Genomic DNA, 15,092 nt, shown 5'->3' with positions numbered 1-15,092 from the left:
CATATATTCAGGACTGAGGAATAGGATACCTCTTTTCTTTGGAGTTCGCTTAGGAGGTGGTTCGGGAATAGTCCAAGCATTCTCATTGCACAAGATATTATGCAATAGGATCTCAGCTTGTTCCACAATTCTTTCCCTAAAAACACAACCAGCACAACTATCTAGGTGGTCTCTAGAAGCATCGGTTAGTCCATTATAGAAGATATCAAGTATTTCATTCTTCTCAAGAGGGTGATCGGGCAAAGCATTCAGCAGCTGGACGAGCCTCCCCCAAGCTTGTGGGAGACTCTCTTCTTCAACTTGCGCAAAGTTATATATTTCCTGCAAGGCAGCTTGCTTCTTATGGGCAGGGAAATATTTTTTTAGAGAAGTAGTAGACCATATCCTGGGGACTACGCACACAGCCATCAGCACGAGAAGTGAACCAAGTCTTAGCATCATCCTTTAATGAGAAAGGAAACAACTTAAGGATATAGTACTGTCGAATCTTTTCCTCACTCGTGAATAGGGTGGCTATATCGTGCAACTTAGTAAGATGTGCTACAACCGTTTTAGACTCATAATCGTGAAAAGGATCAGATTCGACCAGAGTGATTAACTCGGGGTCGAGAGAGAATTCATAATCCTTATCGGTCACAAAGATAGGCGAAGTAGCAAACTTCGGGTCGTATTTCATCCTAGCGTTCAAAGATTTTTCTTTCCAGTTGCGCAGTAATTTCTCAACATCATAGCTATCCTTACAAGCAAGGAAGTCCTCAGCTATCTCTCCCTCCATAACATAACCCTCATGCATATCAGGCAATTCATATATAGGAGAGCTAGTTCTAACAGGTGAAATAGCAGTTTCTACTTCAATAATCTCAGCAGTTTCAGAAGTATCATCACATCTAGTAGCAACTCTAGCAATTTGTGCATCAAGGAATGCACCTAGTGGCAAAGTAGTATCAAGCAAAGCATCATCACAAGTATCATGGACATCAGAAGTAGCATCATCAAGCACAGGGGACACATCAAAATTTCTAGCAGGAGGTGGTGTCGCAAACTTACTCATAACTGAAGGTGAATCAAGTGCAGAGCTAGATGGCAGTTCCTTACCTGTCCTCGTAGTTGAGGGCAAGACTTTAGTTTTGGGATCTCTCGGATTCCTCATAGTGATCAGCAGACGTAAATCCCAAGTGACTAAGAGAATAGAGCTATGCCTTCCCAGCAACGGCGCCAGAAAATAGTCTTGATAATCCACAAGTATAGGGGATCGCAACAGTTTTTGAGGGTAGAGTATTCAACCCAAATTTGTTGATTCGACACAAGGGGAAGCCAAAGAATATTCTCGAGTATTAGCAGTTGAGTTGTCAATTCAACCACACCTGAAAGACTTAGTATCTGCAGCGAAGTATCAGTACCAAAGTAGTGTGATAACGACAGTAGCAACGGTAACAGTAGCAGCAGTGACAGCAGTAGCGGTAACACTAGTAGCAGTGACAGCAGTAGCGACAGAGTAACACTAGCAGCAGCGACAGCAATAGCGGCTAAGTAACGTAGCAAGGACCAGTAGGAAAAACTCGTAGGCATTGGATCGGTGATGGGTAATTATGCCGGATGATATTCATCATGCAACAGTTATAACACGGAGATATATGTAACTAGCTCCAGTTCGTCAATGTAATGTAGGCATGCATTCCTTATGTAGTCATACGTGCTTAGGGAAAAGAACTTGCATGACATCTATTGTCCATCCCTCCCGTGGCAGCGGGGTCCTAATGGAAACTATGGGATATTAAGGTTCTCCTTTTAACAGAGAACCGTAACAAAGCATTAGCACTTAGTGAATACATGAACTCCTCATATTATGGTCATCTCCAGGAGTGGTTCCGGCTATTGTCACTCCGGGGTTGCCGGGTCATAACACATAGTAGGTGACTACAACTTGCAAGATAGGATCAAGAACACACATATATTGATGAGAACATAATAGGTTCAGATCTGAAATCATGGCACTCGGGCCCTAGTGACAAGCATTAAGCATGGCAAATTAGTAGCAACATCAATCTCAGAACATAGTGGATACTAGGGATCAATCCCCATCAAAACTAACTCGATTACATGATAGATCTCATCGAACCCATCACCGTCCAGCAAATCTACGATGAGATTACTCACGAACGATGAAGAGCATCATGGAATTGGCGATGAAGAAAGGTTGGTGATGACGATGGCGATGATCTCCCCTCTCCGGAGCCCAGAACGGACTCCAGATCTGCCCTCCAGAGGAAGAACAGGTGGTGGCGGCGCCTCCGTATCGTAAAACGCGATGAACTCTTCTCCTCGCTCCACTCCTCCGGTTGATTCTTGCGCCAGTATTTTTTATATATTCCACAAAAAATCCTCGTAAATTTCCAGGTCATTCCGAGAACTTTTATTTCTGCGCAAAAACAACACCATGTCAATTCTGCTGAAAACAGCGTTAGTCCGGGTTAGTTCCGTTCAAATCATGCAAATTAGAGTCCAAAACAAGGGAAAAGTGTTTGAAAAAGTAGATATGACGGAGACGTATCAATCTCCACCTTCTTGATCCAGCAAGAGAGACGAAGAGGTAGCTGAAATTTTCGATAACACGACGGCGTGGCGGTGATGATGGTGGAGCTACTCTGACAGGGCTTCGTCGTGTCGTACCGATCTAGCTACGATATGTCACGAAGTAGTGGAGGGAGAAAGGTTTGCACAAAGGCTTGAGGTGCAAAAACCCTCTCAAACCTCCACTATATATAGGAGGAACCAAGGGGTGACTGCCTTGCCTCCTACTCCAAGTAGGAGGGGTCGGCCGAGCCAAGGAGGAAGGTTTCCTCCTTCAATTGGTTTGGAGGAGGAGTTATTTTCTTCTTGCCCACCTCCTCTCCTTTTTTTTTCCTTTATTGTTGCACTAGCCGAAATAGCTCTATTAGGTTGGCCTCATCAGGCCACTAAGGGCCACCAGCTCACTAAGGGTTGGTACGTCATCCATCTACTCCATGAAGTACAGTCTCTCAAAGTTTGAACAAATCAAGTTCACTTGTAGCATGAGAGAGTCTAAAAGGCAAATGGTACAGGGCAATGTTGCAGAACAGAGGCGGCCTATTTTACTAGTACGGTTGCTACGGAGTCAAAAGATTTTTACGGAGTGGCTAAAACCGAGCTCCACAACTCACAAGTACTGGAGCCGAGTGGAGAGATTCGGAACAGGGTCTTAATAATGCACACAGCGGAATTCCACTGCATATGAACCCCCCAAGCCAATAAGCAAGCAAGAAACCTGAAGGCAACTTGGATAAACGAACTACTTATGTTTCAAAAAATAAGACAGTACTAGTGATCCATGGTAGTAACAGTATACACATCAGTAGACAACACAGTATTGTCCACTGTGGCCACCGTACGAGTGACCAATCGCAGTTCTAAGCAGCTGTCCTAGTGACCTGGTCTAACGCAGCACCCGTGGCAGAGTCTCCATGCGACTCAGGTAGTTCTTTCTGTGGATCCCCCTGAGGGCGCTGCAAAGGAGTTTTTGGAAGTAGAAGAGCAGTATTATGTTCAGGGCCTTGACTCCAAACTGAAGTTGCTGGTCTTTCACTGACTCATCCACCCCGTGCCTCCCACTATTTCTGTAATACTTCATTACTTCTTCAGGGGACTTTGTTCCAGGTAGGTTGTACTTCTTCTTCTTCTTCTTCATCTTCAATGAAGGCTTGGAAGGCTTGGAGGATGACGAATCTTGGCAAACATTTGGCTGTCGTTGTTTACTCAAAAGAGTAGTGGTTGAAGATGATGTCAGTGGAGCCTTGCCCTTGTTTGATGGTTGTCCCTGTTTACCACCTACAGATGCTGCCATTGGAGCCTTGTTCTTAACTGGTGGATCTTTACTCATTGGGGCTCTGGTAGAGTTTGAGGATGGCATGCCTGCGCCAGCGCTGGACTGAACTTGTTGGCAGGAAAGCTTCTCCCTGAACATGGGTTGCGTGCAGCCTCGGTTATTTTTTGAATGCTGGCAAGAGAGCTGCCAAATTTCATTGATTAGGCAAAGGGGAAATACAAAAAGAGCCAAGAAGCCAATAAAAAGAAAGAACAGGAAAAGGAATTCCACACCACACGCTGGAAAAGGACAAGTAAAGAAAGGCAGTCTCGGTTACTCACTGGAGCAGGGTTCGTCTGGGGTGGATTCCTCCCACTGTTGCTGACCCCTTGGGCATGTGGAGTCCCACTACTGCTGACTGCTGGAGTTTGAGGATGTACTATCGTTGTGCCTGATTGACTTGGAGCAGCTCGCGACTTCCCTCTCCCGACTTGCCGGTTCGAATAGCACTTGATTAAATGGTCATTGCTGTCAATCAGTGTCTCCCAGTCAGCTGGAAAATCAAGATCATTGATTATGTCAGTATAAGCTGCGTTATCTAGTTTTTTTATGAATTTCAATAGGAAATCATGGGTGTTACCAAAATAATCTATTTTGAAACATATGTGTACTAGTGTGGGGTGCACAATAATGAGATCAAAGTTTTTCGTCCCATCCTTGAACAGATTAACAAAGTCCTTCGACTCGGCCAAGAGTTGACAGTTTGCAAAAACAACATTCTCAATTACTTGACCTAAGCACATGACATTTTGATTCATATACCCCTCTGTTGATTCCACGAATAATGCATTTTGAATAATTTTTGGAATATGCCCATCCACTATAACTATGTGATTCTCATCAAAATTGCGGAGACAAATGTTTGCTCTAAACATGTCTTTGAAAATTTGAAGCAAGCCTATCAGAAGTTGTATCATATCCTCAGAGAGTAAAGGACAAATGGTGGGAATCTTTTCTCCTGAAACAGGAGCAAGCTCATTTTTATTAATCCTAGATAGGAAAGCAACTAAAGTGGATTTATTTCGCTTTATGATCCCGCCATGAACATCACAGAAATCATAATCAATATGCTTCCTGATACTATTGAGGGCAACCAAAAGGTTACAAGAACTCATCTTTTAAGAAATGTAGTCGTAGAGTATCCAAGGAGCCTCTTATAACAGTCTTGGTATTACCTGCAAACAATGAAACGAAGAACAATTTAATCAAATATATCTCTAGGCATAAATGGAGAAAGATTCTTTGAAGGAAGCATAAACACATATTGATAAAGAATTATCTTTTCAATTACTACTGTAACCTGCAAGTAGTACACTACTAGTAAAATAGGCTGCCGCTGTTCTGCAACAGTGCCCTCTACTGTTGGCTACTAGTAAAATAGTACCACTGCACAAAGACATGTACTACATTGGTTTTACTCTCTTTCATGCTACAAGTGAACTTGTCTTGTTCAATTTTGAGAGACTGTACTACATGGTGTACATGATCGCAAGGAACTGTGTCAATTTGCTATATGGATATCTTTCTTGCTTTCTCCCCGGCCAGCCCCCAGCCAGCATGAAATCTTTCTATCTACCAAGCATGAACAAATCATGAAATCTTTCTATCCGCGGTCTAATCCAAGAAGCGTCAATAAGGGAACGAACAAATCCGAGTGCAGGTAAGAGGGGGGGGGGGGGGGGGGGGGGGGGGGACGGGACGATTTTACCTGCAGGATCCGGGGATAGAGTCGCCCGAGCGATTCACTGCCGAGCTCGCGCCTGACAAGCGGCAGAAAGAGCTCGCCGCGCGATTGGATGCTCGCCAACTCTGTCCGCTCCGCCGTCTAATCCAAGAAGCGTCAACAAGGGAACGAACAAATCCGAGTGCAGGTAAAGGAGAGAGAGGGAGGGGAAGGTGCACCTGATGATCAGACCGGAGGAAAGCTCCGGCGGCGGCGGCGGCGGCGGCCTATTGGCCCGGCGTCGGCGTCGGCGGCAGCGGCGTCTTGGCCCTGCAGCGGCGGCAGCGTCGCTTCGACCCGAAAGACGGACCGGAGGAAAGCTTCGGCGGCGGCGGCGTAGGCGTCCTCTTGGCCCGGCGTCGGCGGCAGCGGCAGCGGCTTCTTGGCCCGGCAGCGGCGGCAGCGTCGCTTCGACCCGAAAGACGGTAGCCGTAGGACTAGGAGTCAGGACGAGGCCGCGAAAATTCCTGTCTACTCGACTTATAAAGGGGGCCTTACATGGGCCGGCCAATGTTCGGCCTTTTTGCGTTGCCTCGGAGGAAAACCTGGCCCGATTGGCTTCTTTCAGCTTCGCCGGCCCTCCGGGACTTGTTTCAGTTCACTTCTCGCTACTGGTCGTCCCTCTCCGAAAGCAATTCCTGAAAGTGGCACAAGTCGTGTCAGATGGCACCCAATAAAACAAGCGCCCAATACCTCACATCCAACCAATTCCATTGTGTGCAGCTCCCAGGGATGAAATAAAATGCTAGTTAAATAAGAAAACAGAGATCGACTAGATTACCATGGGATGCAACTGTGGCAGGTAAATGCTGGTTAAATGAGAAAATACAGACGGTGGTCTTAGCGACTAGGTTACCATGGGATGCACAAGTGGAAGGTACCTATTTTATGCCATAGCAATACGAGCATAGGTGTCATCATTCACAGATGACACATAAATAACACAGGAGAAGTGGTCATCTATATATGACTATGAGGTTACTTACGTCTATCAGCTCCTTACGAGCATCTTGCAGCTCATCGTTGCTCTTCTGATCCTTGACAACAGTCTAGCTGTGTGACTGCATTTCATCATACATATCTTGCAGCTCCTCACTAACTTGACATATCTTCTTTGATTCAGACTATTCATCACCTGGCATATGCTTCATTACTTCCAGTTTGCACTGCAGCTGTTTCTTTGAACTCAGGCTTCTGCTTTGACATTCAGTTGTTGTTTTAACTTGAGAATCTTATCTAGAGCGGACAGTTTCTTCCTCTGCATTTTACACACATAAGACACGTAAATTAGCTTCCTCAAATTACAAAGCTCAAATGAAACAGCAATCAAGAGACAAACCTTGTGTTTTTTCACAAGCTTCAGCGCATTTTCCTCGGCACTCTGTTGCTCCAACGCTACCATCTTAGGATGCTTTGTTTTAATTATTGTTATGTGTTGACACCACAACATCATAGAGCAAGTTATATGCATAGTACCAAGGCGCAAGGTACCTACTCTTGTTCAAGATCACACACCTTTTTCTTTCAGACTTACTTTGAGCAGCTAGCTCATCAAGCTTCTTGGATCTTTACTCCAGTTCCTGCATTTTTGGAGGGAGGGAAAGAGAGAGACAGAGAGGGATTAAACAGCTAAAAGCTCTAACTATGCTAAGAGGAAACAATTGCACATATGCTGGCAATTAGAGCATAGCAGAACATATAAGTAGTGCAAGATCAAGAGATCAATACAAACCTTCATTGTAGAGAGTGGAGGAGCTGCTCCTTTTGCTCCGTCATACTGCCAATTGATGCACTTGTATCCTTATACTTGCATCCAGCTCCTTCAACCGATTTCCACTCTGGCCAACCTGGCGCCCGTTATTCTTCTTCCATTCAGTAGGCACGTTGACCAGGACACCCATCCAGGGCCACACGAACTGATCGTCTAAGTTTTCAAGAGGTTTAGGCTTCAATTCCATTAGCTGTGACATGAGAAGCGCATACTGTAATTCATAGTTATCATCCAAGAAACAGCATTTCCATGAATACCCGTAGTCATCAGGATGAACGATGGCACATCTAATTTCAACACCTAGGTCTCATCATGCTACTAGAACCAAGAGAATAGCAAATTAACACAACATCATGAACTAAACGAACTCATCATCCATGCATCTGTCCTAAGAGCTAGCACGAACATATCGATAGAGTTAGGCCCCCAAATACCAATAGGACAGTGAATGCCCCAAATAGGCAGACATAGAAAGCTATCTAGTCTAGCTCATTTCAAGAAAATGATATCCTGCAGAATAACAATACCAACAGAACAATCCACAAGCAGAACAACTAGTGAAAGAATAGGCGATGGAAATTCACATGTACCAGTTTGTAGTTGTACTCTAGGAACTTTCTAATAAATGTCCACAGGAAGCAGAAATGACATGAGAAGCACATACTATAATCTGTAGTAAATGTCCAAAAACAGCATTTCCATTAGTCCCCGTGGTCATCTGCATGAACAATGGCCGCACAACTAACTCAACACCTATGGCCAATCATGCTAGTAGCCAATTAACACAGCATCTGGCCCAAGAGCTAGGAAGAACATACAAACAGAGCTAAGGCTCAAAATACCAACAGAGCAATGCACGGCGGACATATAGAAAGCTATCCAACTCATTAATTCCAAGAAAGTTTATCTTGAAATAATGATACCAACAGAACAGTGCATATCCAGGACGTAATTTTGTACTCTAGAAACGATCTGAATAACAGCATCTCCACCCTATAATTCATGGTTACCATCCAAAAAACAATATTTCCATGAGCATCCTCAGTCATTTGCTTGGACACAGCAGCATGAACCAAATCAACCAATGGTTCATTCGTGTAGCTGTGACCAGGGCTCACATATATATAACCTGGGCCCTCTACATCTGTCTCACACAGAGCTAAGCCCCTAAAGAACAGCATCTCTAACAAACGTCACACTTACACAGCCACTGGATCAAAGTGATATGAGAAGCGCATTACTAAGCTAAAAGATCTGGCGAGTCCACCAAGAGGCAAAAATCTCTATGGGTGCCAGTGGGGAGTGGTCAATTTCCCATTTGCGTGAACAAAGGGACTGCTGACATCCAAGGCATGAAAGGTTGGAGCTAATCGTGGTCGTCGGGAATGGCCAATTCAACACTGCATGCGTCATGGACCAAATTAACCGGCCATCCATGCCCCTGCCCTGGCACGCACAGGGGGATCCGGGTACGCATCCGACGGGGAGATCGGGGGGCTCGCGTGATTACATACCTTGGGAGGGGAGGCGGTGGGCGTCGGTTCCGGCGGAGGTCCGAGCCGGCGTCGTACACCGGCGGCCGGCCGCGGCGAGGACGGCCTCGCACGCGCGGCTCCGGCGAGCCGGGGAAGCGACGGGCCGGCGTAGGAGTTCCGTGCAGGCGGCGCGCGGGCCGCCGCGAGGTTCTACGCCCTTGGGTGATGCTGGGGACGGAGACGGCGATGGCCGCGGCGACTCTTTTTTCATTCCAGAGGTTTGGGTTGGGTCCCCGCGCCTGCTGGTGGGGAGCTGGGTTCAAGGCTTTGACAGGACGAGAGGATCTCGGCCGCTGAATCGGCGTCAAGGTTCGTGCGGGTCCATGATCGCCCTCAGCAACGTACCTGTACCTGCACACCGTTGAGCTGAGAAGAAACCTTGGAGTCACGATAATCAGAACCCGGTTTGGTCATTCACACATTTTAAAAAGAAGAAGAAAACAGGTTTGGTTTTGTTAGCCGGCGAAAATGGCGGCCTAGTAGTATTATCAATTTATTTCGGAAAAGAGAGAGAATAATATTAGCATTTTTTTTCTATTAATAAAAGTGGATAAAACTAGAACCTCAACTGTTTTAAAATGACTCGGTTGCTCTCTTAAACAATGGATGAATATGTAATTTGAAGCTTTTCTATTTCTTGAATAGCGCATCGGAGGAGCAGGGGAATTTATATGTATGCAATGAGGGCCGCCTCTGGCCCTAGGGGGACATGGACGACACCCGAGGGCCCATGTTTTGAGAGGGCCATCATCGTGTATGTGTGTGTATGCATCCTCCTGAACAAAGGTATGTGCCAAAGGGCCCTGCGGAAAAGGCACCTGATCACGAGGCCCTAACCCCGTGCGTGGTGTGCATGCAGTGGAGATTGCCCAGACCGTGAATCCGTGTCCCTGATCACCCTTTCATGCTGCTCTGCTTTGCTTAAGGTAATATGAACACTACGTACATATATGTCTAGTGCCCTAGCACTCTTAGATTAGTTGATCTGATGATTCTTTATAATATTATAGGTGTAACAATGCCATCGAGACAAAGTCCGGTGCTGTCAAAAGAAAAAAAATCAATAGAATCAATTCATTGAATCACAAAAAGGTGCTTTAAATAGGTAACTTTGCCGGATGATTTCATGCCAGCACATGAGATTCTTTAATTTGTTACAGTTGTAGATTGCTATCCAAATGTGTCAGTTGCTTATCGGATCCTCTTGACTATGTCAGTGACCGTAGACTCAGCTGAAAGAAGTTTCTCTAAACTAAAGCTACTGAAAAATTGTCTGAGGTCAACTATGTTACAAGAGAGATTGAATGGCTTGGCTACGTGTTGTATTGAGAAGAATATCTTGGATAAAACTGATCTTGATACTCTCATCAATGATTTTGCATCCAGAAATGCTCGAAGAAGATTTTTTGTGAAGAACTAAAGTATTTTTGTCGATGAACCCATAAAAACTTGGTTCTTATTTGAGGTAATCAAACTAGCAGAGAATAATATATTTTTTATATTTTAGTACTCTTTTATTCCTTTTATCGTGATATGACATAACTTAAGCGTTTATCAATTATTTATAGACATCTTTAAATTAGAATGTGTGGTTAGATGTAAACTTTAAAATTTTGCGCTTTTTCATATCTATAGATGCATACAAATTTATTATCCGTAGGAGCCTATTTTTCAACTTCGTCCTAGGGCCTAGCAAAATATAGAGCCGGCCCTGTATGCAATGTGTTTGACACTTTTATTATGGGAAATGCCATTTGACCACCGCTCGTTGAGGATGGGATCTCAGCGGACGCATCGAGAGCCGTTAGTTCCAGATCAAACGGTAGCAGTTTTCACAAAAAGAAAATACTAGCAAATAAAACAAACTGTGATGGCAACTATGAAAAATGCGACCCCCAGCGTTCGCAAATGCTATCCCTCACGGCCTTTCACCAGCTGTTGCGGTCCTTTGTTATTGGAGGTCGTGTGCAATTTTTTTAGTTTAGTCATTTCTTTCCTTCTTCATGTGTGTTTGGTTTTCTTCCTCTTTTTAGTCGACTTTCCTTATTTCATGTGTATTTGTGGATGATTGGGTGTGTGTAAATAGATGTGTGAGTGCTATGCAATATGTGTGTAGAATTTGAAAATTATTACATGTTTATTCTTGCATCTTGTAAATATGTGTAATTTCTTGTACAACCCAATTTATTCTACCTTAGAAATTTATAATTTTAATAGTTTCAGTATATATCAAAAAAAAAGTTAAAGGAAGAAGAAGCATGTTGGGCTTTTAGATCTTGATCGAATGGTGGTGGAGAACGATTTAATTGAACCACAAAAGGAAATTCAGACGTGTGTTTAATAGGTTGGCCCATTCATATGCACTTAATTATTCGTGGCCAGTATTTTCTACAACGGTTGGCAATCTAGGCACATCACGCGATTATCCTCCTAACTTAAAAAAACACACACAAAGAGCATCACCTATCTAATTAATATCAAGGAAAACAAAAGGCAGTGCAATGGATAGACAATTGAACGTTGAAGAAACCTTAAAGAAAAAAAAAATTACATTGAAGAATACTAGTGCTCTTCTTCATCCATTTATACGCCGCTCATTAGAAAGTGAAATTACGTTGAACAAACAATAGAGATGACGGTACCATACCAAGCTTTGAAGACCGCAATAGTCACATGTCCTTTGAGACGAGATCTACAAATTACTAAAGCAGCATTGTCTGGAGTATCATGCCACATAGAACCGGCTGGCAATCCATCACCACCAATTCAGAGGATTGAAGAAACCTGGCAAGCCACAAAAAAACAATACGAAAAAAGATGTTGAAGTCAACACACCAATAGCTCTCCTTGAATGGCATGCGGACCGGGGAACAAACATATCTTCTTTTAAAAGGGGGGAGCAACATATCTGGGACACAAACTCTCACAGTCCTTCATCGACAACGGACCGATCATCATTGAGGTAGGGAGAATGAATCTGGAAAGACCTTATTTGAATACGCCACCGCCCACCACCTCATCAATATCACGGGAGAACACAAAAACCTAAAAAAAAAAGCAAAACAAGACGGCTGAGAACCGACAGACGGGGGATGAGGAGGGTGACTGTGGCGGCGGGTAGGATTGAGAGGAAAAGTGATGATTAACCACCCAACTTAATAAAAACGATCACCACCAGCGATCAAGAGTGGTTAGCTATTTTAATTAAATGTGTATAGGACACATTTAGATGTGACATAGTTATTGCACGTCTAAATGACTAAATCAAGTATAGAAAAAAGAAAATACTCACACGAATCTTCATGTAAGACCAATGATATAGGATTTGAATGTGCAATACTTATCTCACATCTAGTTGTGTTTTAACAAAACCGTTTTAATTTTAGAACCAAGAAACAACAACAATAAAACGATCGCCCTAAAAAGAAACATAATGAAACGATCAACTCTTACTCGAAAACCAGAGTGCAACACAGCTGGCACGTCTACTGGCGCATGCATGTGCGGCTGCGGGAGTGAATACGCACGTGCGGACCGAGACCAAACCATACAAGGCAAAGAGAAGAAGAAGCGGGCATCATCGGCTGCGAAGGAAAGCGGCGCACGTTAATCCGCGCGTGACACGTCATCGCCATGGCCGCTTCGGGAGCTCCCGGCCGGCGCCTTTCCGAGTTAGGCGTGCCGAAAGTGCCCCACACTCACGTCGCCGCCCGGCTCCGACTATATATGCGAGACGTCCGACGTGTTACGCTGGCGACCGCGTTAGCGTTACGCCGCCGGCCACCGGAGGGGAGAGGACCATGCAGTGCGCGGCGGACGGCGGCGGCGCGGAGCCTGCGGTGAGGAAGGGCCCCTGGACCATGGAGGAGGACCTCGTCCTCGCGAACTACGTCGCCGCCAACGGCGAGGGCGCGTGGAACACCCTCGCCCGCGCCGCCGGTACGTACCATGCCGTCGATACGATCGATCATCCATGACCCATATGCCGGCCGTGCGTGCATGGCGGTGCACGTTACGCGCGCGTGAGTACATCTTCTGTGTGCAGGGCTGAACCGGACGGGGAAGAGCTGCCGGCTGCGGTGGCTGAACTACCTGCGCCCCGACGTGCGGCGCGGCAACATCACGCCGGAGGAGCACCTGCTCATCCTGGACCTGCAGGCGAGGTGGGGCAACCGCTGGTCCAAGATCGCCAGGCACCTCCCCGGCCGGACCGACAACGAGATCAAGAACTTCTGGAGGACCAAGATACAGAAGAAGCGCAGCGCCGGCACCACCGCCAGCGACAGCACTGGGTGCCAGCCTCCGAGGCCGAGCTCGGGCTCGCCGGCGGTGACCGAGTCCCGTAGCAGCAGCAGCAACTCCGTCGGCCGGGCGGGCGCGATGTCAAATTACGACGCCGTCACGGCGGCGGCGACGGAGCCAGGCGGCTGGGGTGATAACCAGCTGGGCTATGCAGTACAAGAGGGAGGTGGTGGAGCGCGTGCCGGTGGCATGGACGGCGGCGCCCGGCCAGACTCTGTGGGCCGTGCGGGCGCCATGCCGCACTACGACTACGACGTCGTCGTGTCGGCGAGGGACCCAGGCGGCTGGGGCGATCAGCAGCTGGGCTACGCCGGGCAAGGAGGAGGTGGTGGCGCGTGTGCCGGTGGCATGGGCTGCGGAGTGCCGCCAGAGTTTTTGCAGGCGGCGGCAGTGGCCGGCGACAACTTCTGGGGCCTCGAGGAGTTCTGGCCAACGGTGCCATCGCTCCACGGCGACTGATGATTGCGACGGAAGCTCTTGTGCCGCGTTTACAGATAGCTGTCTGATCTATCGGTGTCATCACGTGTGCGAGTAGGGAGTTGGATTCGTTTGCTAGAACAAAGCGTTCCGGCTTCGCTACAATTTGCACTGAATTCTGACGGCGACTAATTTATTCTGTGCATGAGTAGCGATTTCGCTGAAATTTCACTTGAGTTCGTCTAGAGCATAAACTAAATTAATTTTGCTGGGTAAATCTCAGATAATGCTGCCTGTGTTTGGTTGAATTTTTTAGATGTCTTTGGATGAATGCAAACCTAAATTTATAGTGTTGAACGTGGAAAACTCAACTCTAATCTGCACATTAGAGCCGTCAATGCTACTTCCAGATTCACCCTCCCCATCTACACATCGATATACTTTCCAGCCTTTTTTTACCCGATTCAGTTTGTAAGTTTTTTTGCTTGAGTAAAATCCAGATTGTAAGTAACTTTTGGTTGCCATAAAAAAGTCATTTTTAGTTGGGCCTACAATTTGGAAATAATAATTTCAGTAACAACTTTTTTCACAAATTACAAAATGTTAGAAAATGTTTCCAGAAAATTTGATTTCAGTTTGGAAGTACATATATTTTAATTAAATCTGAAATGCATTTCACTTAATTTTACTAACTAATCAGTAATCTTGAAATTCATTTCACTTATTTTAGGAACTACTCCCTCCGTTCCTAAATATAAGACCTTGTAGAGATTGCACTATGAACTACATACGGATGTATATAGACATATTTTAAAGTGTAGATTCATTCATTTTGTTCCGTATATAGTCTATAGTAAAATCTCTACAAGGTCTTATATTTAGGAACGGAGGGAGTAGTTAGTAGTCTTGAAATGCATTTCCTTTAATTTTAGTAACGAGTTAGTAATCTTGAAATGCATCTCGCTGAAACCTACTCAATTTTCAGTAATATTCCAATCATTTCATATAAAAAAATCTACAGATTTCATAATATGTAAAAAAACTCATAAAAGTCAAAAAGATGCCATCAAAGCAAAAATAAAGATATATTCTTTTTTGAAATGCATCAGAATAGCTGAAGTTATTTGTCATATAATTAACATGAATAAAGTTCATGTGCATATTTGAGAGATGTTTCTCCAATATGACTAAAATAAATGAAGTTATTTATGATTTAGTTTTGTCTATTTTTTAAAAACTGTAAGAGTTCACAAAATTTGTACACAAATTTGTTATTTTCATAGCACTGAAATAACATATTCAAAATTGAAAAAAAAATTCATTGAAAACCATATATTTTTTCATCTTTAATATTTGTTAGAGTGACTTCCATTGTTTCTAATATAGCTTATAAATATTCACACAAGTTCCAAATTCTTATGTCATATTTGTATCAATTTAATAAATATTTCATATAAGTAA

At 44.8% G+C, this 15,092-nt stretch overlaps 2 protein-coding genes and 1 long non-coding RNA gene across 3 annotated transcripts; 1 reads left to right on the top strand and 2 right to left on the bottom strand.

Annotated features, from left to right (window-relative positions):
• Positions 1-3,297: 3,297 nt before the first annotated feature.
• Positions 3,298-5,867, bottom strand: LOC123450890. Its single transcript, XM_045127938.1, has 4 exons — positions 5,786-5,867; positions 5,592-5,708; positions 4,165-5,058; positions 3,298-4,027 (listed from the first exon to the last, which is right to left on the bottom strand). Exons 3-4 carry the CDS (start codon positions 4,996-4,998, stop codon positions 3,455-3,457), a joined length of 1,407 nt encoding a protein of 468 aa, XP_044983873.1. The 5' UTR covers positions 4,999-5,058; positions 5,592-5,708; positions 5,786-5,867; the 3' UTR covers positions 3,298-3,454.
• Positions 5,868-7,005: 1,138 nt separating this feature from the next.
• Positions 7,006-9,155, bottom strand: LOC123450901. The gene is made up of 3 exons (XR_006632079.1): positions 8,892-9,155; positions 7,339-7,567; positions 7,006-7,186 (listed from the first exon to the last, which is right to left on the bottom strand). It is a non-coding gene; the product is annotated as an uncharacterized LOC123450901 (long non-coding RNA).
• Positions 9,156-12,712: 3,557 nt separating this feature from the next.
• On the top strand, positions 12,713-13,813 carry LOC123402432 (MYB-like transcription factor EOBI). The gene is made up of 2 exons (XM_045096358.1): positions 12,713-12,851; positions 12,958-13,813. Exons 1-2 carry the CDS (start codon positions 12,713-12,715, stop codon positions 13,671-13,673), a joined length of 855 nt encoding a protein of 284 aa, XP_044952293.1. The 3' UTR covers positions 13,674-13,813.
• The last annotated feature ends 1,279 nt before the right edge of the window (positions 13,814-15,092 follow it).

Source organism: Hordeum vulgare, chromosome 1H (assembly GCF_904849725.1).
Source record: "Hordeum vulgare subsp. vulgare chromosome 1H, MorexV3_pseudomolecules_assembly, whole genome shotgun sequence".
Lineage (NCBI taxonomy): Eukaryota > Viridiplantae > Streptophyta > Magnoliopsida > Poales > Poaceae > Hordeum > Hordeum vulgare.
The sequence above is the reverse complement of the archived record's forward strand: the minus strand, read 5'-3'. Positions and strand labels throughout refer to the sequence as shown.

Coding starts and splice junctions, on each gene's coding strand:
- LOC123450890 (XM_045127938.1), bottom strand. CDS start 4,998: ATGAGTTCTTGTAACCTTTTGGTTGCCCTCAATAGTATCAGGAAGCAT. Junction 4,028..4,164: donor CCCAGACGAACCCTGCTCCA/GTGAGTAACCGA, acceptor GAAATTTGGCAG/CTCTCTTGCCAGCATTCAAA.
- LOC123402432 (XM_045096358.1), top strand. CDS start 12,713: ATGCAGTGCGCGGCGGACGGCGGCGGCGCGGAGCCTGCGGTGAGGAAG. Junction 12,852..12,957: donor CACCCTCGCCCGCGCCGCCG/GTACGTACCATG, acceptor TTCTGTGTGCAG/GGCTGAACCGGACGGGGAAG.